Here is a 22,803-nt window from a genome sequence, read left to right on the forward strand (position 1 = left end):
TGTGGTAATTCACGAATCACCAGGTGTTTTCCTTTCATTTGTGCCAGCGTAATTAATTTCTGAATTTGCTTGTATGCGAGTTTTCAGCTTCCTTTCATTTATACTCAGCTGTGTTTTTTATTATGGTTGACAAATTATTTCCCAAGCATAACAGGATGGAAAATGCTATTTATCACTATTATAATCATTTAATTCAGTGAGTTGTAAATAAAGCAGCCTCCTGAAAGTGACTTGAAGTTGCATAGCTAGCAGCTTTAGGTAGAGCATCACAGGACAGATAGATTTTTGGCCATGCAACTTGCTTCCCCAATACCTCTGAAAAGCAAAATTAATAATATTATTACAGAATTATAGAAACATTTAGTTTGGGAAGAACTTATGGAGCTCTCTAGTCCAAACACTTGCTTCAAGCAAGGCTAAATTCAAGGCTACATCAGGTTACTCAGGGCATTGTCAAGTTGATGCCCCAGAATCTCCCACAACAGAGATTCCATTACTTCTGGGCAACTTACTGCAGAGCTTAACTGCATGTGGTGAAGAGGCTCTTCCCTCCGTCCAGCTAGAACCCTTCTTGATTTCTACTCATATCTGCTGCCTCTTGCTCTTTTGTTCTCCATCTCAGAAAAGAGCACGGCTCCATCTTCTCTGTTATCACTTCATAGGTAGTGAAGGGCTGCAGTGGAACACCCCTCAGACTTCTTCCAGGCTGAGCAGAAGCCACTCTCTCAGCCTCTTCCCATACATCACAAGCTTCAGACCTCTAACCATCTTGGTGCCTCTCTACTGGATTCCTTCCAATTAGTCAGAAAGTGCCTTGTTCTAGGGGGCCCAAACTGGAGACAGTATTCCAGATGTCACCTCAATAGCGATGAGCAGAGGAAAAGAACTGTTTCTCTTGACCATTTGGCTACGCCCTCATTAACATAAGGGCACACTATTGATCCCTTGCAAATCTGCTGCCCACCAGTGGCTCCAAGTCTTTGAAGTGGGAGCTAGCCAGAGAGTCCCCAGCTTGCACTGATCAACTGGATGGCTCAATTCCAAAACTGCAGGACTTAGCTACTGCTGTTGTCAAATTTCATGAAGTTCCTGTTGGCCCATTCCTTCCGCTTTTTCAGGTCCCTCTGAACTGAGCCTTGCCTTCCAGAGTATCAATCATCCAAATTTGGCGGGATTATCATAAATTCTATTAGTATACTACACAATGATATTTATGTAATAATTAAATTATTTAATAACAAAATCACACCCAACATGAGGCATTACCTGTGTTTGTATCATCACCACACAGATGAAGATGCAAACAGACATCACTCAGAGCTCAACAATGCCAACAGAAGTGAGGAAACGGTTTAAATTCCTCTTAGGGCTTTCATTCCCAAGATGTGTGGTAATTCGTGAAGGCGTGAATTTCTGCGCTGAATTCTGGGTTGTGTTGAGAAACTTCAGAAGGGGAATATTTGGCAAAAGTCTACGAATCTTTCTTATGCAAATAGCAAGGGAAGAACTCTTCTAAATCACACAGACAATTAGATTTGGCTCAGTTACGTTTCATTGATTTTGCGAGGAGAACTGAGACATACTTCAAGTATTTCTGTTAGTAAATCAATGTAATTTAAAACACATGAGGTCACTGGGCAAGAAAACACGAGAGTATTTGACAACAAAAGACAATGCATGCTAAGTGTGGTGGCAAACAGTTACTACAAAATGCAAAGTTTTCCGAGTGTGAGGAGTTATCTCTCAATTCCCGTTTGGTGAAACACAACTGCAATGAATATTTATCACCACTTTATTTAGCAGCATGAACAAAAGGAACTGCTATAAATAAACAAATAACACTATGGCAGTTTCACTGTCGTTATCTTGACATTCTGTTCTGAAGTCAATCAAAGTGAAAGACAGAACAATCAGGGAAAAGACCAATTCAAACATCCAAATTGCAGTTTCTATTTTTGTGTGTTAACTACCGTCATCACCGATTTGTCCAAGATGCTAGCGTGAGGAAGCTGTCGGTGGAATTGGACAGGTGTCAGCATAGCATTTGCATGCTTCTAGAATGAAAGGCAGGTTTAAAATGTCAATCAACATGACTTGTTTTAAGGTTCCTTTAGCATAATAGTAAATTTCTGAAGAAATTTACAGAGAGGTAAAATTTGCAAAGTAGAACAGCTTAAGAGAATGTAATTAAATAGGCAGTAATACAGTAGCAGAAAAAAAGGAGGCAAGCTCTGCCTTTCTAACTTCTTGCAGTGTCCTACTGGCTGCTCTTGTGGCAGTCCCTCACCTCTAGCCTTTCATGTACAAAATGAAACCGCCTCTCTGTGCAGTTGTGCTGATAATAGCAGCTGACTCACTTTCAACCTATTTGTCCTCAGACCTACTTTGACAGCCACTTTATTCTTCAGAGCAAGCAGAGCAAAACTTTAAAATGTGTCACTAACTTGCACAAAAACCTCCGGTGCAAATTTAGTAACCCATCTGCTCTGCAGAGCAGAACCCAGGTCAGGAATGTGCTGAACACTTTGACTCAATCCAAACAATATACATGCTTGTAAAGTATTTGCAAGATTGGTATATGGATATAAAGCAGGATGCACATCGCCTGGATAAGCTCAGGGGCCTGCTCCCCCAGATGGAAAGGCTGGAGAAGATACGTGTCCAGGAGCTTCTCTTCAGCATCTCTACTGGCTGTCATCTTCTGAAATGTGCTGTGTGTAGTAGAAACCATCTAATATAGGTTGGTGCTTGTCAGGCTGCTGGGGGAACCGAAAATTGGAAAATTCCATCGTGCTGGCAGGTTGGCCTGCTTAATTCTGTTAGTGTAATTCATCGTACACTTTGAGAAGGACCTTCTTTCACCAGCATTCACCTACTGCATGGAAGAGTCAGACCTTTCACACTGACTACGCAAACGCTTCCCAATGTCAGAGAGCTAGGCCTTCAGGTCCCTAAGCATGTGTCACACCTGCCCACATATCACTAAAAAGTAAATCCTCAGAACACCCACAAAAAGCTGCACACCCCAGCATTCAGCTGGAAGACAGCTATCCTCTAAAACCATCCCCAACAAGAAAAATGTGTTCATATTCAGCCATCTCATTGGAGTTTTCTAAAACCATATATGAATTACACAGTCATATCACCTGGATTTGTCATACTAGAAAGTCTTTGTCCCAACTATAATATTTATACAAGAAGGCCCATTTTAAGGTCTTATTCACTGCTTTGGACAAAGAGAATGAACTGAGTTCCTTTTTTACATGATACTGTCAGAGCTTCAAATAAACAGTTAGGACTTGGCACTGAAGTGCAGGCTGGAACGAAGGAGAAACTGCCTTTGGGAGAGAAAACAAGGCAAGCTCAAGAGGTCTTTGAGTGCTGTGGTTTTGATTTTAGAGCTCTTAGGACAAATTCCTAATGTGCACCATGTTCCCACATAAATCATCAGCTCTGTTCTTTGTGGAGATCCTTCAGCATTTAGATGTTCACAGCCAACTTCCTCCCTTTACCATAAGCTTTCTTCATCCCATGCCTGCATTCAGCTGAGTAGCTTTTCCAGACTTAAAGAAGGTCTTCCAAAAGGACACATTCTAAAATAGACAGGAAGCAATTTCCTAATGTCATTTCACACCTCCCCAGATGCTACTTTCAAATTAATCATCTGTTCTGGGGGCAGCAGATGGAAAATAATATTCTTGATTAAATGGGTCTAATGAGAACTGGAGGACCTGTGTTGACTGTTGATTTCACAAGAAGCCCTGAGGAGTTTTTGGACTATGTAAAGTGGGAATACTGACATTTACTGTAAGCAAAAGAAGTGCTGCCACTTCTTGACTACTGAGAAGCTTCGATAAAGCAGAAGACTGGCAATCTATTTTGATTTTGGCCTCCCCAAGTTTAGGATCTGGAATGACACTTGATCTATTTTTCAGCCATGAAAGTGAGCTGATGGCCCGATTCAAGTTTCACACCACAGCTCCAAAACTTGTCATCCTTCTCAGTTGCCAGGAGGAGGATAGAGCGTGGAGAAGCAGGCATCACTTTCTAGGATGGAAGCAAAAAGGACATTACAGGACCTTTTTCACTGAAGCTCCCTCAACATAAAGGCACCTGGAGCAGCTCTGCAGGAGGTCCTATGTAAATGGCTGTCTGACACCCCTGCCTGATGCCTACTCCTGCTATCATGCTGTACTCTCCTCCCTTGATTCCTTGTTTTATCCCCTTCCGTGATCAGGCTTCTTCCCTCCGGTGTTTCAGCTGTCTGATTACATTCTCCTCACTTTATATTTCTCTCTCTCTCTCTGTCCTAGATCTTGCTCCCTCCCTTTCTGTCACAAACCTTCCTTTCCTGATTTTCTCAATCTTTTTTTTTTTTTTTTTTGGCTTGTTGGGTACAGAAAAAACTAGAACCTATTCTTCATTAATAGCTGAGGCATAAACTACCGATACAGCTAGACAATAACAATACTGTAATATCCCCTAAAATAGTTCAACCCTCTTTCCAAATCTCTTAATTACCTACATTCCTAGCAATCTGCCTTCCTCCATGGTCAGCAGCATAATGCTTCTGTGCTCCCTGCTGTTCCCTTTTCCCTGCACTTTCCCTCGCACAAGTTGCTCCTGCTGTAAGCTGCCTCTTCAATAGGAACATTTTTATTTTTGGTGCGGCAGGAACTTCATCCTGCCCTAGTTCGTGCAGTGTACTTTTGCTTCTTTCTTCCTTGGACTATTTGTTGCTGTAGCTTATCACATGCGCTCTGCTCCCCTTCTGCTACAGCTTCAAAGCACTCAGATTTTGATTTGCCTCTCCTGCAGCTCTGAGACTCGGAGTGCTACAAAGAACCTCCTACAGGCAGAAAGCAACTCTGATTTTTAGCAACGATGTTTGCTCTAACTATTTAAAGCACATTTAAGAAGATACATAATAAGTAGGTTTGAGGGAAGTGGTAGCGATCCACCCACAATCTTCCTTTTAGCTAACCCTTTAATTAAATATTAAAGATACGGTTCTCAGGAAGATTTAGAATAACTCACTGGCAGAAAAAAATGAGACAGGTTGAAACACAGCAGAGAAAGAAATATCCCCCCTAAGATTTCACCACACCTTCACGCTGCTTTTAATGGTATTTTACTGTACTGATGAGGCAAGAGCTTTTCAGAAAGGAAATAAACCTTTCCAGCTTTCCTGTGATAGATCTCTCTATACATTTTCAGGAACTCCCACTAGGGATTGCAAATTATACGATGCCTAACTAAACATACTAGTTTCCTCTCTCCTAGCAGAGAGCAAAAAAGCGTTCATAAAAATGGATGGCTAAATTACTCAAAATGTTATTCCTCTCTCAAAGGACACATTCTGCAGCTGGATGCACAGAAGCGACACACAGTTTGAGAGGGAAAGCATCTATACACTGAATTACAGCATTGTCTCTGAGTATAAAACAGGGTGAGATAAATCACAGCAAGATCTGTGTAGATTTACGGCAAAGAGCATTTCTGGATATAACTGACATAAGGCACACCATGCGGGTGTCACAAATGGTCACATCGAAAAAAAAAAGAGAGAGGCAAAAAGGGAAAAGTGTGAGAAACCAGCCATATTCACAGGACTGTGTGGCTCTGACCTGCATAGCCATTTTGGTGAAAGCTCTGATTGTCTTCCTCTTCATCTAGCTGACAAACAGCCACATTGGCAAAGTAGATGAACTGAGCAGTGGTTTTGCACCAGTACCGCATGAACGTCTATCTGCTCTGCTACTTCTTCAGTTGTGCTCTTGTTCCTCCATTCTTCGTTACTCTTTGGTCTTCTTTGTTGTGTGCAGTCCTACATCAAAGCCCCGGATCTCTCTGCACAGTCTCCACTGCTGCTACAACACAACCAGAACCCAGTCAACCACATCTACTTGGCTTTGTGTTAGACATGCCAAGGAAAGCATTTTCAAGCATTTTTTCCCCCTCCAAAATTGGGTTCTTACAAACGACACTGTCCTGCTTTCAATTAAAATATCACCATCATGTGATTTCACCGTAGGAAATCTAGTATCTTGAATACAAAGGCTGGCCAAAATGATTAACTTCTTGAGGCAACAAAAGTGATACTGGTGATTTTATTCAGCATGTGTCCAATACGATTTTCCATTCAGAATCCACATTTTTAATGCTTTTCTTATACCATTCTAAACTTTACCTTCAGCTTTCATGGAGTCCCTTAAGAAAGTTTTTCCATTTGTTTACCAGAAAACTTAAATCTTAATGGTTAAATAATAGGACATTTATATACATCAGTGGGTTTTCTCAGATACTGGGCTCTAAGTACATACAATGTCTATTGAGTAAAAAGAAAAAAGAAAAATCCAGTCATGCAAATCATCTTACAAACCATGTTTCATTTGCTTCGAAAATTTTTACTCTGTTTCTGGCATAATCATTTTAAAATTAAGCAGACAATTTTTAAGGTTGCTTTGTCCATTTCCACTTGTTTGTTTTGCCGTTTTGAAGAACTGAGGGGCCACATGCGACTGCAGAAGGTTCTGGCAGGGTAATTATGCTTCTGCTACCACCAGCCACTCCAAGCCTTGGTGTGGACGTGTTTAAAAAAAAAAAAAATCACCTAACCTTCAGCTAACTGCACTGCTTTATTTCTGAACAGCACGTCACAGTATCAGCATAGATAGCACATTGTAACCGGTTGGGTGATTCCACTTAATAATTTGTCAACACTAGGACCTTTCAGCATTTTAATTCCTGTTTCATTTATGAATTAAAGGTCATATATAGAGCACAAATGAGGTCTAAATTTAGTCACAGCAGACCACAGTTCCACATAAAGACAAATCTTCAAGTTATGTTGACCTGCTAGGAGACAAAGATAAACAGCACAGCAAACATGTACCTGCAATGCACTGCTTCCCTATTAAATATTAACTGCTTCATTTACATTTAAATGAACTGAGCAGTAATGGATAGACTTTCCAGTACCGCTGTTTGGTGCTGCTGTCATGGAAAGAAGCTGAAGACAATGTGGGCTGTATGGGGGCAAATGATGCAATCTCAACATCCGCTCAAGTGACTTCAATGACGACCATTCTCCAGTCTTGAAACATAATCCTAAACAGCATCTTTTTTTCCTCTCCCTCTGTAAACACATCTGTTCATAAATAACTTAGATGTCTCCTTGACATTCATGGTATGTAACTGAAGCTGAAGTAGAAAAGGATGGGCGGTGTACAGCACTGAGGAGATGTCACAGTACTTTTGTTCAGCATTTTTGTTAAGTGCGGGTTGCTAACATCAGCCATCAGAGACGGGTGGAGTGACCCACCCATATTTTTCATGGGTCTTCACCAAACTCTTAAATGTTGCTTCAGCTTCCTTTCGACTGAACGACTTTTTTGATTTGCCAGCTTTTCTGCAGATACGGCCCTGCACCGAACAAAAGAGAAAACCTTCATTAAGCACGTGAATATACGCAGCTGGAAACCATAGCTTAAGTTTTCAACACCTCCAGGCATTGGGCACTCGCTTGTGGATACCAGAAAGCATAGTTCCCAAACTGGGGCAGGCAAATATGCTATTAGAGATCATTAAACATTATAATGCAGTAATGGCAAAAAAAAAAAAAGGGAACGCTGCAGGGCTTTTTCTCCCCAGTGAGCTCCTGTGCTGGCACACTGCTTTTCTGGGCTCACCGCTCTTCTTGCCCGCATGCAGACTGTGCAAATGAAGGCAGGGATGCCTGCTCTACAGCACGCAGCGTGCCAGCCCTCACTGTGCGGCCTGAGGGCAGTGCTGAGCAGGCAGGCACTCCTTGCGATGTGCAGCCCCAGGCCCTTTCCTGATGCTCAAGGGAGGAGCTCCCCAGGTCCCCCCTGTGCACCAGGAACCAGCACGGGGCTGAGGAGACAGACAGACATTTCTGAGCAATTTTTACGCCACGCTTGTGAAGCAGTCAGAGGTGAGACTGACTACGGGGCAGCCGACGACTGGAAAACCACCACAAAAGGGATGCATTTCTGCTTGCTCCATCTCAGTACCCATACCCAACCCACCGCACTCTGCTGCTAACGCAGAACATCGCTACAAAATGCACTCCTCCCGTGAAGCACTCTTCATTTGTCTTCTCCTCTGACCTGTCAGAAACAAACAGCCCTGGGATTTCCTGCAGGTAGGAGCACCTGCTTGCTTCCAACCTACATAAAAAAAGATTCTTGTTTACATACTACCGCCTCGTGACGAGTTGGCTTGATAATACCCGAACACATATGCATCTAAACATACTGCATTTTTTTTTACTTTGCAATTAAATATTACCTCTAAATGCACGATGGTATATAATTTCAAATCCTCGCGTGGCAACACAGACATTTAGTGCGTTATTAATAGCCCACCTTATTTTGCACATTGGTCTGTGTCAATTACGAAGCAGCAGAAGACAAGAAAGAAATATAGCTGCAGATTTATTCCATTCTACCACACTAATACTCTTTAAAGCATTTATGCCTATTGGATTTGTCACAAAATAGATGTTTACTAAAATCAAGTGCAGGGATTTCTCCAATTTGTCAGGCTGCACTTTTTTAGTATATATCATATTTGATGAGCAAATACCATAAGATCCAAGTTCACGTGTTCTTATTTTTTGCGCCCTTTCCCTCAGAAGGATGCAGCAGGTTGCATTTTTTGCTTCCTGTGTTTTGCTGTCAATTTGGAATTCAAAATGAAAATAGTCATTCTTAATCATGTGCAGCGTTTGATACCAAGAAAATGATTAGCTGAGGGAATAAAAAGAAAAAAAAATGGGGGAAAAAAAGAAAACAATGATCTCTGTCCTCAGAGTATCACTAAATGAGTAAGATTCCTCTGCAGAGTCATCTCATTCTAGAAAGCTGTCAAAATTCTGCGCAGGTACCATTTTGTTCAGCACCGCTATTGTTACAACAAAACTACGGACGCAGGACATTAAAAAAGCTGTTTCTTATTCCTGTCCTTAGAAGTCATTTTCCTGCATGTTTTGACTTCTCTTCCAGAAAACTAAAGATTGGGAACTTCATTTCACTCTTGATTTATACCTCCTTGGTTTTCTCAGGTACAGCAATTTTACCTTTTGATGCTTTTCTTCCTATCCCCCATTTATAAATTGGCGGTATATTTTCTCTTCAAATAATCTGCTAGGCTAAACAGCGAGACAACTTCCCCACCCTCATACGAATTTGAGGATTAGTATTCTGCAAATAAGGGTGGTCTGATGGCTAACCATTTAGTCCTGCAAACAAATTTTCTTAGAAAATGTTCCCTTTTCAGTTTTGACAGAATTAGTTATTAAATAACACTAGGTAACATTTTCAAATCTCACAAGTGGTACTTTTGATATTGCTCTTCCCTGGAGAATTACTGCTCCAGCTGGGTGCTGCACACACAACGTGTTCCCAATGACTTATTAAATTCCATATGCTGCAGTAGTTACAAAACATATTTTGCATTTTTTTCCTAGTCCAAGCTTCCGTTGGAAGCATACTTAGAGAAACATAGGAAAAGTTAATGCAAATTGCAACAGAAGATGAAATTAGCAAGGGTAATTATGTCTTCAAAATGTCACCCATTAAATACTTTTGAATGTAAATATAAACCTGATTCAGTACTTTGTTCATGGATTAGACCAATTTGCCATCTCATCTTACTGACAAGATTTTTTTTATAATTTAAAGCTTCTACACCTTTCTGAATTGCTGGCATAGCACCTACTACAGTAGATCTATGTCTTCCTCAGTTGTAACCAAGTTTTAATACTAATCTGTACCTAGAAATAGGATCTTGGCATTCAAAACAGCTACCACTCATATTCAGTGTCAACTGCTTACTGCTTTGAAAAAAGAAAGAATTCTTTGGTGTTAGAATAACGCAGCGAGGATCGTGCCACCTAAAATGTCACTGGAGCTGCAACAGACAGAATGAGCATTGTTCCATGAATTTCTTCTCATACTTCCTTTTAATGTAACGAATCAATAAAGCCATTTCTAAAACACAGTCGCGTACCACATGCAGGTTAAATGTAAACTGTGCCGTCAAAGACTATCTAATTGTACTGGACACAGTCTACTCATTTCCATATATTTATACAGCAAATATGGTCACCACTGTCTCTTATTAACCAATACCTGCCAAGTGTTTATAATTTGTTTAAAATTTAACCTTGTGGTTTGAAAGTCTCCCTTCCTGGTGCCTCAGATAAATCTGAGAAAGAAAGAAGGGCAGAATGTCAGTCAAAACAATCCAGATGATTTTAAGTTGACCCTAGAGCGGTATCTGCCATGTTAAGGTCTTCCAGCTTTTTGCCATCCCCACAGAACTCTTCCCAATTTTAACTAAAGATGGCATTTCATGCATAATTATAAAATATTGTCAAACAACAATTTTAACAGGCACAGTTACTAGCTCCGACTACAGCTTATTTTCCGATTGCTACTTAAACATACAGTCATTTTAATTCTGGTCAGGAGACTGTGAGCCACTGCTTATTGTAAATATGAAAAAGAAGGTAAATACAGTATGCAAATACAGCACTGGCCATAGCTCAATTGCACACAACTGCATTTTGACTGATTTTCAAACCACGCATATCACTACTGCCGTGGCAAGGCACATAGATCATTTGCATCACTGACGTTTTGAGGTGTCTGGCACCAAATTAAGAAAAGTATCAAACTGATAGCTGAACAAGATCAGCACATTCCACAAAAGATTTAAAACAGAGAAAATCCAAGAAAACCTTTCATAAAGCTATTAATGTCAACTTTAGCTACGAGAAGTCGCACCAGGAGCTTGCTTAAGTGCTTGCAATACTTTCAGACACAGAGAGCTTTATGTAAAGGAATAACTGAAAACCTAATTAAAATAAAGAGTTGAAGAGAACATTTCAGATTTTGCCATCTGCTGTAACTTCATGTACTTACCAAGATGTAATTTTGACAAGCTAGAAACATGAAAGGTGAAAGTAATGACACAGCATGGTTTACACAGCCATGCTTAAATGCAGGACATGTGATGCACTGAGCCTCGTCATGAACCTGTGCTCCTACTGTGCCTGGCTTTCAGTGTCACCCATCTACTCTCTGCCCAAACTCATGAGCTGGACTAAAAAACCAGTGAGGATCTAGTCCACAACTCTGGTAACTGGCAGGTAACTGGCAGGAACTGCAGGTCACCTTCACACGAGCAATACATGAGTATTGCTCCATATTCAGCAAAAGAACATGGGTAAGCCTCACGTATAGCTTGGCACCCAAATTTGCAAACCGCCATGGGCAAATCTTGGAGCTTTTCTATTTCTCACTGATGCCACAGTAGTCTCCAACATTCCTCTCAACCACCAGCGCATAAGCACATTCCCTCCTTCAGAACATGGCGTGACAGTGACACACATCTTTGGCAATATTAAACTCAACATCAAATAGCTCTTTGAAGTCTCTTGGCACCGTTATCAGGAACGTGCCATATCTTTTCTTATCCAACAGCATCACGTCAAGAAGCAGTCTGCAGACAGATTTAAGTCCTGTACAGAGATACCAAATGTGAAGCCCAAAGCTCTTCAGCTTGAAATCCAACTCCAACCATCTCTATCTATCTCTATCATCTAACCCTCACTGCAAGAAAGACATTGAGGCCCTGGAGCATGTTCAGAGGAGGGCGACGAAGCTGGTGAGAGGTCTGGAGCACAGGCCTTATGAGGAGCGGCTGAGGGAGCTGGGATTGTTCAGTCTGGAGAAGAGGAGACTCAGGGGAGACCCCATCGCCCTCTATAACTACCTGAAGGGAAGTTGTAGTGTGCTGGGGGTCAGCCTCTTCTCTCTTGTAACTAGTGACAGGATGAGGGGGAATGGCCTCAAGTTGCGCCTGGGTAGATTCAGGCTGGACGTCAGGAAGTTCTACTTTTCTGAAAGAGTGGTCAGGCGCTGGAATGGGCTGCCCAGAGAGGTGGTGGAGTCACCGTCCCTGGAGGTGTTCAAGAAACGTTTAGATATAGCATTGAGAGACATGGTTTAGTGGGGTTATTGGTGGTAGGTGGATGGTTGGACTGGATAATCTTGTAGGTCTTTTCCAACCTAGCTAATTCTACGATTCTATCTGCCCACATCTAGCCTATGCGCCACGAAAAATAGTCCTGATATTTATTCTGTTAGTTCCAGTCTCAGGATGGCCTCAGGGGAATTTTTTGGCAGCAATGAAAGGATTTATCTCTCTCATCGAACCAATTAGAGTAGCTCCCAGACCAAAACTCAACAGCTCAGGCAAGGCACACAGAGTGAGGTGCTCTCAGGCAAGGCACACAGAGTGAGGTGCTCTTCCACCTTGTATCACTTTCAGCACTACCTGACTACAGATGGGGAACTGGCATCTCACAGGGCCAGTCAGTCACAGATGAGCTGGCTGGAACCAACCTCTGGAGGTCTCTAGGCCCAACCAAGCACTTGGAGCTGAACCACCAACACAGGCCCGGCCCACAGCAGCACCACGCAGCCACATGCTGAATCCTTCAAGGATGGAGGTTTCACTCAGTCTTGCTGCGATGCAGGTCCCGTTTTCTGGGCCTCAATTTTTCAGAGATTCACTGTAAGCAGACACCAGTTCTTACATAACCAAGGTGATTCTGAAAGCGGCCTCAATCCTTGTGGTACACATGTGGTAACACCCTAAGCAAACCCTTCAGAGACACACAGGCTTTCTTTTTTTTTTTTTTTTTTTTTTTTACTTGTTAACAAGAAGTACTCATTACAAACAGCACACAGCTGATACACTCAAGAAGCTGAGAGGCTTCTGAGTTGTTAGCACTAGCCTTAATCTAAACCCCTGGTCCTGCATTCCTTTCATTAATCCTTGATATGCAAACAACTTAGGACTGGTCTTCTAAGGAAACCATACCTGTTTTCTGCACACAGGGCTAAATGTGTTTGAGTCAGCACAAGGCTGCATGGCCAAAATTTCATTTTCTCCCTTCATCTCTTAAATAGCTATGCCATACCACAGCTTTCCATGCCAAGAAAGAAGTAGTCTGTAGTGAATCATTTCTAGGTAAATGTTGAGAGAGAGAAAAAAAGCAGAGGTTTAGACCTCAAAAGGCTGTAGCAAGTCACTGCTACACATGGCATCCACGGTGATCCCTCCAAGGACAGGAAGGATGTGCCCACATCGTCTCATTGTTCTCCACAGCTTATTCAAAACTAGAGGCTTTTCGGAGAGCTGGAGCACAGTGTGAGGCTCTGGTACATAACATGTTCTACTCAGGTGACTGTGACTAATGGCCTCAGGTCTCAACTGTGCAAAGCCACGTACTGTGCAAACACAGCCGAATCTGTTCAGATAAGTAGTGGAGGAATCCAACAGGTAGGACTGAACCAGTCCTGTTCTAGAATATTTAAACAAGCTTCCAGAGGAAAACACTTCGCCCAGCTTTAGAGAAGCATTCAAAAGCAGAGCAATGCTGAAGTGGGCTACTGTATACTCTCAGGGCAGTATACTCTCAGGGCAGCGACTGCATTTTGCTGTATCATTGTTAAGAGTGTAACACACACACTTCCTCCTCGCGATTACATGGTTTGAATTTTTTTTTCCTTCACATACTGATGAAGCACAATTGATCAGGTCTCAGAAACTGCATACTATTTATACTGCACTACAGATAAGTATTACCTATAGCTAAAACAAAGCAGTATAGCAAATGACGCAGAGAAATAGCGTTGCAGCATGAGTTAAAAGCATGATGTTTTTCCACAAATGTGTGATTTCTGAAGCTGTATTTCCTTGTCTTTTTTCATCTCCTTTTTAAGGATAATCCATACAAAGATGTGGAAACTCAGCAAGTTCCAGTTTTAAAGCATCCTATAAAATTGCTCCATTTGGGAATGTGCCTTTTTTGTCCAGGAAAAAGAAATGTGAGTTCCAGCTGGGCAATTATTAACACTTCCTTGTTTGGTGGAAGCAGCTTTTAATCAATACAAACGCCTACAGCCCCAATCCCTGACTGCTACAGGGCGCCATGTTGCTCCTCCCTGCCTTTCTCTAAGGCACCCAGTCAGCAGCATGGCTTCAGCATAGCTGAGGGTTAAGGAATTTTGTGCATTTAAGGAGTCAGACAAACACTGTTTTGGCAAAAGAACAAGAAAATCTTGTCAGCCAACCACATCCTTAAAACTTGCCTCCAGCCCCGAAGTTACAACACGAGTTAGATCAGAATAAAGGTGGGTTTCCATCATGAGGCAGCCGTGCCATCACAGCACTCCATGCTATCCCTGCACTGTTACTGACAGTGAGCACTTAGCCCAGGTGAAAAAGCCAAGACCATGACAGCCCGCTCTGCACTGGCCCACAGGTCCTCCACATCAACAAACTGAAGTCACCCAGGTTGAACACTGCCACGGCTGCAAAGCAAAGTAAATCAAAGCAAAGCATCCTTTTTGACAGGTGTTAAAGACAAAGGAGACACAGCCCAGATAGCAACGTCTATCTCCATATTTCGCAAAGGTACACCAGAACAATAGAAACTGAACAAACAAAAGTAAAAAGCAGACTACCTCTGGGAACATTTAAATGATGTAAGACCAAATTGGGTAGGACGAGTGTCACAAACCGGTGCGCTTGCTCCTTTATCTCCTGACTGTGATATGTTTCATATTGATGCACATGGACATCTTAGTCAGAGCCCCCGTTTCCAAGTGCTTTAAGCATGTATCCTCAAAGCACCTTTGGAAAAAAGATTATCTGTACTTTACAGGAGAGAAGACTACAGAGAAACTATATGACTTGCCCATGGCTGCACCTGAAGTTAGCAGCAAAGCCCAGATGCTAGATTTGAATCACTACTGCTCAGCTTAAATGCTCTAACAAGGAAATTGAAATTATTAACTAAAGACTAATTTTCCTCCCACATAATTATTAAACACTTCAATTCTGAGTGTACTTTATAGAAACACTTAATTTTGTCAAAATTATAGGAAACTTGACATTTGTAGAACCTCATAGACAATTTGACAAAATTAATTAACATTTTCTTTTTCTTTGTGATTTTTTTTTTTTTTATGGGAACATATTCAGGAAACAAGTCCTAAACTTCTTACTGCAAGTGAGGGGTTGTTACCGTTCGTAACACAAACCTAGAAACAGGAAGAACACCTAGTCATTCTACAGCTCATAAAACTTAAGTATGAGAAACATCAAAGCTCTGGGCCATTTCATAACACAGGCTTAATCGTCCTTCCTCAGGTTTACTTTCACTCATCTTTGCGTGCAGATCTGGGATCGTTACTGATTTTTAGCTCTACCAAGGAGTCACTGCAGAAATCTCAGGGCTTCTGAAGACCCGTGGAAAAGAGGATGAAATCAATGAGGAGCTTCAATTTTAACAACATGCACAAAATCATGAGGGAGATAGGAAGACAGTTTCCAAGGACAGACTCCACATGTGCAGGAGGAAGGCATGTGGCACACATCTGTCACACACAGCTGAGTACAGGCACACTTGATGCACCACTCTTCAGTCTGGTGTTTAACAGGAATGGGCAAAACTAGATTGGCTCCTTCATCCTATTTAAGAACATGAAGCACTTGCGTATCTTAAGTATGGTGCCCACTTGCCTGTTTTGTGCAGATGAGTACAGAGCGCCTATTTATTTCCATCGAGGCATACTTACATTTCTCCTTAGCTTATTCACTATCCCATGCAGCTTGTCCTGCAACTTCCCGAACCCATCTGATTACCACTAGTTTTGCTGAGAGTTAAAACCTGCCAGGAGGAACATTCAGAACTCTGCAGAAATGACTCCGTAGCATGTGGTGTCAGGCAGGGCAGCCCTGAGCTACAGCATTGCTCTTCATAGCACGACAGAAAACTGGCATCCCATTTACAAGTCAGACAACTGGATCCTGCGCGTATTAAATTTAACATATATTTTGAACCATTCAGACAGGATAATCACCACAGCCTCCAAAGTTCTCCCTGTTTAACTGCAGAGTGATTGCACCTGGCAATCCTCACATCCCCTCCGGTGCCTAACATCAGCATTACCTTTTTTGACAATTGCAGAAGATAATCTGTGAACGGGAAATCATATGTGAAGGACTGAATATGTCAAGGAAAGAGATATTCACTGTCTCTCATCAGTGCAAAAGAGCTCAGGCTGGCAAAAGAAACACAGCTCCTATTAAGTTACTTAACCAGTATCTCACTTTGTGGCTGCAGATTCTCATTGGGGGACATGCCTGACAGTAAGACATCCACTATATGAGGACCACAATTACTGCAGAGTTACAAACGTTTGATCTGGAAGTCTCTGGTCATGCAAAGAAATCCCTGGGCACTGTGCAGATGCTAGGAAATCAGCCTGTTTTCAAAGCTAGCCCGTATAAGAAAAAAATCTTCCACACAGCAGAAAGTAGGTTGCTTTGGTTACTCCTCCGTGAGAACACCATGTCACCCCTCAGGGACTAGGCTTTCTGCATTTGAAAAAAATACAATTCTTCCACAAAGTATTTGACAGAACACGCAAACGCTACAGCTCACTCTACTTGAACACTTTCTCTTAAGAAAATGAGGACTTCTTTTACAGCTTAAGGAAAAATTCTGCTCTCCTGAGCAAGTTCAATTTCATTACGAACCAAAGCATCAATTCTTTTAAGTTCTGATTCAGAAGAAAATCAGCCAAATATTGCATGGAAGAATCAGTTCCACTTGCCATAAAAGCATGTTCTAAAGGGGGCGGTTTGTTTCAATTTAGTGATTTTTCTTATTTGATGACGATTTAACATTGAGAACGATAGCTAAATGTATTTTAGAATCTCTAAAAATTTTCCTTTCTGTGCTTTGAAGGGGTAAAATGGAAATTATGTTCCCTCTGCTTTTTAGAAGAATTAAACCTGCCTCCTACTTCAACGAATTACAATCCTTGTGTCTTCATTCCTCTCAGTAGAATATATTTGCATAATAATAGAGTCTATAGTCAGAACAGCAATATATCAGAGTACACATGAACAATGTTTTTTCCAACCCATTCATCATTCCCAGCACCTCAATGTGGCAAATATATATGCTCCCTCTTAAACTTCAGCTTAAAAATGAGGGATTTCTCAATTGCAATAAAAGAGAAACCTTCAAAGGCCAATATATCTGATTTTCCTCTCTAACTAAACAATATTCTTTGTCACCTCTTCAACACAGCATTTATACCTTTTAATGAGGAACAAACCCCGTAATATATTCTTTGCCTCCTCTTGTAATCTCTGTATATTAGTCAATATGTATTCAGTGGCAGTCCTAACCTTGAAGACAACTGGCATCATTCGCTCAGGCAATAAATCAAAAGCTAAAAGCAACACAGTTTTATTGTTAAGGTCCTAATATGGAAATGCCCCAAATAACTGAGAGGCCACTGAGTCCTCTATAACTTTCTTCAGCATTTGAGATCAGCTGATTTATTCAAGGCTAAAGTCCTCAAACTGAGTATCTGGAATAGGAAAGCTCATGGATTTGCAATTAATTTCTGCTATACATATTTGAAAGACCCAGAGCCTGTTGACCTCCCGGACACCACGCAAGTCCCATCTGCTATCTGCTCTCCCATACTTTTGTTTGAAAGGATGAATAGGGAGTAGTTTAGACTATGAGTTACAGCTACGTTCTGTGTTTTTCATAAAATAAGCCCACTTCTCCTGGTAGAAGTCAGCTGTGATACAGTATTTTTAAAATGGAAGGAGAGATGAGTTTAATGTTCATGCAAGGCACATCTCTCTTGAAGCAAAGAGGCTACACTGAGGTATTTCTAACATTACAATGCGCAAATAAAAATTATTTGAATTCAAAAAATTTTGCTACAGGAAATTAAATCTTAATCACAGAGTACATTTAGCTTTGATTTAAAACACTATAGAGAGGTTCACATCAGCGAGAGCACTCATGACTATGGATTCCCCGTTCCTATTTCAGTATGTACCAAGAAAATCCCTGCGCTCATTTATATTTTGTTATATGGCAGAATGAGGGCCTATTTTCCTCAAAACAAAGAACTTTTTCCACGAGACTATCTGCAAGAACTGACAGTTAACTGACAGCTACCTTTGGCTGGTAGATCTGTCTTCTGCCTCCATGGAAAGAGCCAGGGACTCAGAAAAAGGAGAAGGCCTCCGCCAATCAGTTGCCACCCCAAGCCAAAACTCCTCAAGGCATCCTATGCAGCTGTATAGCGGTTCTCAAAAAAAAAAAAAAAAAAAAAAAAAAAAAAAGGATGTAGTTTTGTCCTCTTTGAAGCTGCTACTAAGCCAATGTCAAATAATTCCTTTCTGGAACGAAACAACATGGATTTATTTCATTTTTCCAACTGCCTGCTAACACTATCCAAGGAAACAAGTTGCAGTATCTTTTTCTTCTAAATATAAAGCGTTAGTGTTTGGTTTAGTGCATTAAAAGACTCAAAACCCTTTTCCACTTTTGGACAAAGTCCGATTTTCCTTTGGGACTGTATCATCTGCTGCGTCTTCAGATGCAAGCCTGTTCCTGAGCCTGATGCCAGCCTGGGTCATGTGCGTCACTCAGTGAGGATCACAGCCAGCCTCCCACTCCTTCACTGCTCTTGTATGACTGGCACTGCTGCCGCTGCATTCACCCAGCTACTCATATTATTAGTCTTACCATCACAACTACACTGTTATCAGGAAACGGAGTGCAATAGATGCATTTTTAAACCCCTCTCCTTAATTACAGACTGCTGTGAGGCAGCACCATGTGGCAGGCTATTCCCACAGCCTAGATGAGTGGACAGACAGGGGAGGTCCTGCCAGGCAGGAATGCTGAACAGTTGCTTTCAAGACAACCAATAACTGGTGTTCATATTACTTCCTTAGCATCACTCCAGGTTAGTGTTTCCTTGGGTTAGCTCCTAGGCCCACCATGGGCTGATGGCAGCCTTGACTGGGGCTCAGTGGGGGTGAGTGTTTGCCCAAGGGGGAGAAGCCAGTGAGTGGTTGACTCAACATGAAGCCATCCCCTTGAATCCAAGGCTGCAGTTGAGTTAAGGACAACATCAAGTTTATAAAATAAGATTCTGGATTCCAGACAGATAAACAGTCTTAGGCCTTTGATGTACTGAGAATTCCCCTCAAGATACTGACTAGGGCTGTGTGAATAATTGACTTATTCAGCTGAATAGCTGAACCAACCAACCAAACAAACCCCAACTTGTTTGGCAATTAACATTTTTTTTCTCCCTTGAAAACTGAAAAAAGCTTAGTTTGGGGTTGGTGAATTGTTTCATTCAAACAGAAATTATCTCTCTTCCATTAAAATATTTTCTTCCAGACAAAAGCTATCTAAAAAAATGCAATTCAAGGCTTCTAATAGGAAACAAGGGTATGGAGAGAAACTCAAAATATTTAATGGGCCAATGGGAGTGCCTTTGCATCCCATAATGTAGGACATTTCCCAAGCAACACTACCTGAGGTGTACAGATCCTGCCTGGGGTACGTGGAGAAACACCCATCCTATGTAAAAATCCGATCCAGGTTAAAACTCCTGCTTGAGTCTGGGAATCAGGACCTAACGCCTCAAGCAGTGGACCAGCCGCACAGAAGCCTTCCTACAAACCTAACTCCTGAATTAGACGTTTCAGTTGAGAAACATCAAAAGAATTTATCTCAATTTTTCTTTTGCTGTGCTAAAAGGTTTGCAGTATCTGTCAAAAAATCTGAAACTGTCAAGAATCTTGATTGCCTCAAAATGTATTTTCAGTGCTAGCTCCATGAGCTTTTCCATCACTTTGTCAACAAAAAAAACCAGAATAAATAAAAGGCTCTATACATTCAGAGGCGAACAACTTGATGTACCAAGAAGAGCTACAGTTTTCTCTGAAGAACTAAAACCCAGCACAGAACAGCAATGCTATAGTTAGTATTGCAAAATGGCACTGGAAAGAAATAGTGAATGAAATCAACCACCTTAGTTTTATCATTCAAACTGTCAAAAGGAAAAATGTATGCTGGTGGAAAGTTCAGCCCTGCCTACTCACATCTGCGTTCGCGTTACAGACACGCACCCTCAGATGTGTCACAGCCCTGACTATTTACGATGATTTCATGCTACATCACCGCTCCACGCGTGGGTGACGTTTCTCCTGAAGGTCCCCACGGCTCTGTGCTCCCGGCGGGACCAACATGGTACAGCCACCTCTGAGGATGATTGCCCTGGACCTCAGCACGAGCTGGGCTGCATCCACTGTTAATTACTGCTAATTTTTAATTCAGAAATTAAACAATGACCCTGATTGAGGCTGTTGCTATTTGTTCAGGAAGAGCCACTGCGGGCAGTGAGACTGCCTACAACACGACAGGAGTTACCTCAAACCAGCCCTACAGCTCAGGGGAATATAGTACCCTCTACTTCCGACATTTCTGCAGCTATATTCTCTTTTTAAAAACTACAGCCCAAAGCACATTACTTTTACAATCAAAGCCAAAACAGGGATGCAGGAGTGCCTGCTGTATTTTGAACCATATTATGCAATTGAATCAAGATTACATAACCAGAGTGTGATTACAGAAATGTGGCTCCCATTACACAGAGCCTGGCTACAGTTACAGAGCGGCAGCCCATCACAGATTACACATCTGCAACTGAGAAATTGAATTTATTGTTAATATCACCTATTAGCGTTTCAGCTTGGAACGCACGCACCGAGACTTGGAAACACGCATCTCACAGCTATTTAGCTACTAAGTTACTAGCAGCTGTTTATTTCACCCTTTTATTTCACCCCACATGCACTGTTCTTTTTATAGTTAGCATCTTGAACTTCTGGAATAATGTTATTGAAACTCTTGTATATTAAATGTACCTACTAGTGATGCCCTCATAAACATCCTTCGGCATCAGAAACTACCATGGCTTTGGGGAAAACCCTTACAGGATTCAGAGAGAAATACAGGTTATATAGCTACACATTCATTAATAATTCAATAATTCAGTGTTTTTCTTAACTGAGTTATTTTATGATGGCAGTGAATCTTAACCATTTAACATTCAACATTCGATACTGCAGAAATGTGCTGAACTGTTGTGGGGAAAAAAAAAACAAAACAGAGAATTTAGCACTGTCCTCCTAAATTCTTGTTAAAAATAACAAGAAATACCATTACTATATTGAGAGATTAGTTAATAAATTGTGTGACATAATATGAGTAGCTGCAGAACTTTGGTATACCTCAATGGGCTCCATGTAAATGGAGACTGCTTTTCATTTTTTTTTTCTGGGAGGTGTTTTTTTTATATCCCAAGGTGACCCAGAGAACTTGACCTCTTCAAACGAGAGGCAGAGAAAAATACAATCTGATCTAAAAAAGCACAGTAGGCCCGGATCATACAAGGAAAAAGGAGAAAAAGCCACTTACAAATGAGTTCATTGAACACTCAAATTTTCTGAGTTAAGACAAACCAAGCAGAGGCAAACAGGAGTAACATTCTCTTTTCCAAACAAATGGAAAATATGTTATTATTTGTTCTTCCCCTCACTTCCAAGATATGAATTCAAGAAGTTACACAGCATCATGCGGTGACTGACGAGGAGCTGTGCATGGCACAGGGCTCAAGGGCGTTCACGAGGTGAGCAGAAAAACCACCCAACCACAGCCACGGGTACGCTACGCTGCCCACTACAGCAACCACAACAGCGGGTTCCACCACTAATAGTTACCCAGTTATTAAAAATATCTTATGAATTACTTCTCTCCCAAGGATATTCTGCAGAAGAAAAAAATAGAAATAAAACGCATTGATTTAGCTAGGGACAAACGAGATGAGAGGGCCGGAGGAGCTAGGAACCTCGAGAGGAGAGGGAGAGGACTAGGAGAGGAGGCTGAAGAGGTGCCCCGCATGAGGTGCTACCTCTGGGCAGCGACACTTGAGGCTGGCACAGCTCTGCCACAGCAAAGCCAGGTGCACGCTCCAACGGCCACCGTGGAGGACAGCGGCAGACAAAGCCCTGTGCCAGAGGCTGGACTTCACACAAGAAGCCAGGCAGTATAGGGACCTGCCGGCATGGCTGACCAGCTGGCTAAGGACTTCAGCCCCAAGCCCCAGTGGGTGCTGCGGAGCCCCTCTTGCTCCGGGGCACAGGATGCGACCATCACGCACCTTGATGCCACCGGCAGCAGAGCCAAGAGGAGGGACAAAAGACACGCAGGAGGGCACGGCGGGGCACCTGCCTCTTGCCCCTCCGTGTCACCCCACATCTCTGCGACGAGCAGCCCGGCCAAGGTCAGCCACGGGCAGAGCCCCGCCGCCCCCGGGGCCGCCATCCGAGCGGGGCGCGGACACCCCGCGCCCCGAGGCCCCTACCTGCCCCTTGACCAGGCTGGCGGCGAACTGCCTCATGACGGCCTCCACGGTGTAGGCGCTGGACCAGCCGCGGGGGGTGAGCAGCTCCATGCAGATGGCCCCGCCGTCCAGCACGTAGCCGTTCTCCAGGCGGGGGCTGAGCACCCTCATGAAGGGCGGCGAGAAGGGGAAGTTGTCGGGGAAGGTGAGGTTGAGTAGGATGTACTCCGTGTTGGTCTCCTTCATGTCCTGCCACAGCACCGAGTCCTTGTCCACCTGGTGCAGCTTCACGTTCCAGTCGAAGAGGCTCTCGTCCACCAGCTCCACCGAGATGAAGCGGTCGCTGAGCCGCGCGATGTCCTGCAGCTCCTTCATCAGCCGCCGGGTCCGCACCTGCGTGCAGTGCTGCTGCCGGCCCGCGGGCGCCAGCGGCCCCGAGCCCGACGCCAGCGGC

General features: G+C 42.5%; 1 protein-coding gene across 1 annotated transcript; it reads right to left on the bottom strand.

Annotated features, from left to right (window-relative positions):
- UBE2QL1 (ubiquitin conjugating enzyme E2 Q family like 1) lies at positions 1,775–22,797 on the bottom strand. The gene is made up of 2 exons (XM_021387865.1): positions 22,371–22,797; positions 1,775–7,425 (listed from the first exon to the last, which is right to left on the bottom strand). The coding sequence occupies exons 1-2, from the start codon at positions 22,722–22,724 to the stop codon at positions 7,294–7,296; spliced, it is 486 nt and encodes a 161-aa protein (XP_021243540.1). The 5' UTR covers positions 22,725–22,797; the 3' UTR covers positions 1,775–7,293.

This window comes from Numida meleagris, chromosome 2, assembly GCF_002078875.1.
Source record: "Numida meleagris isolate 19003 breed g44 Domestic line chromosome 2, NumMel1.0, whole genome shotgun sequence".
Taxonomy (NCBI): domain Eukaryota; kingdom Metazoa; phylum Chordata; class Aves; order Galliformes; family Numididae; genus Numida; species Numida meleagris.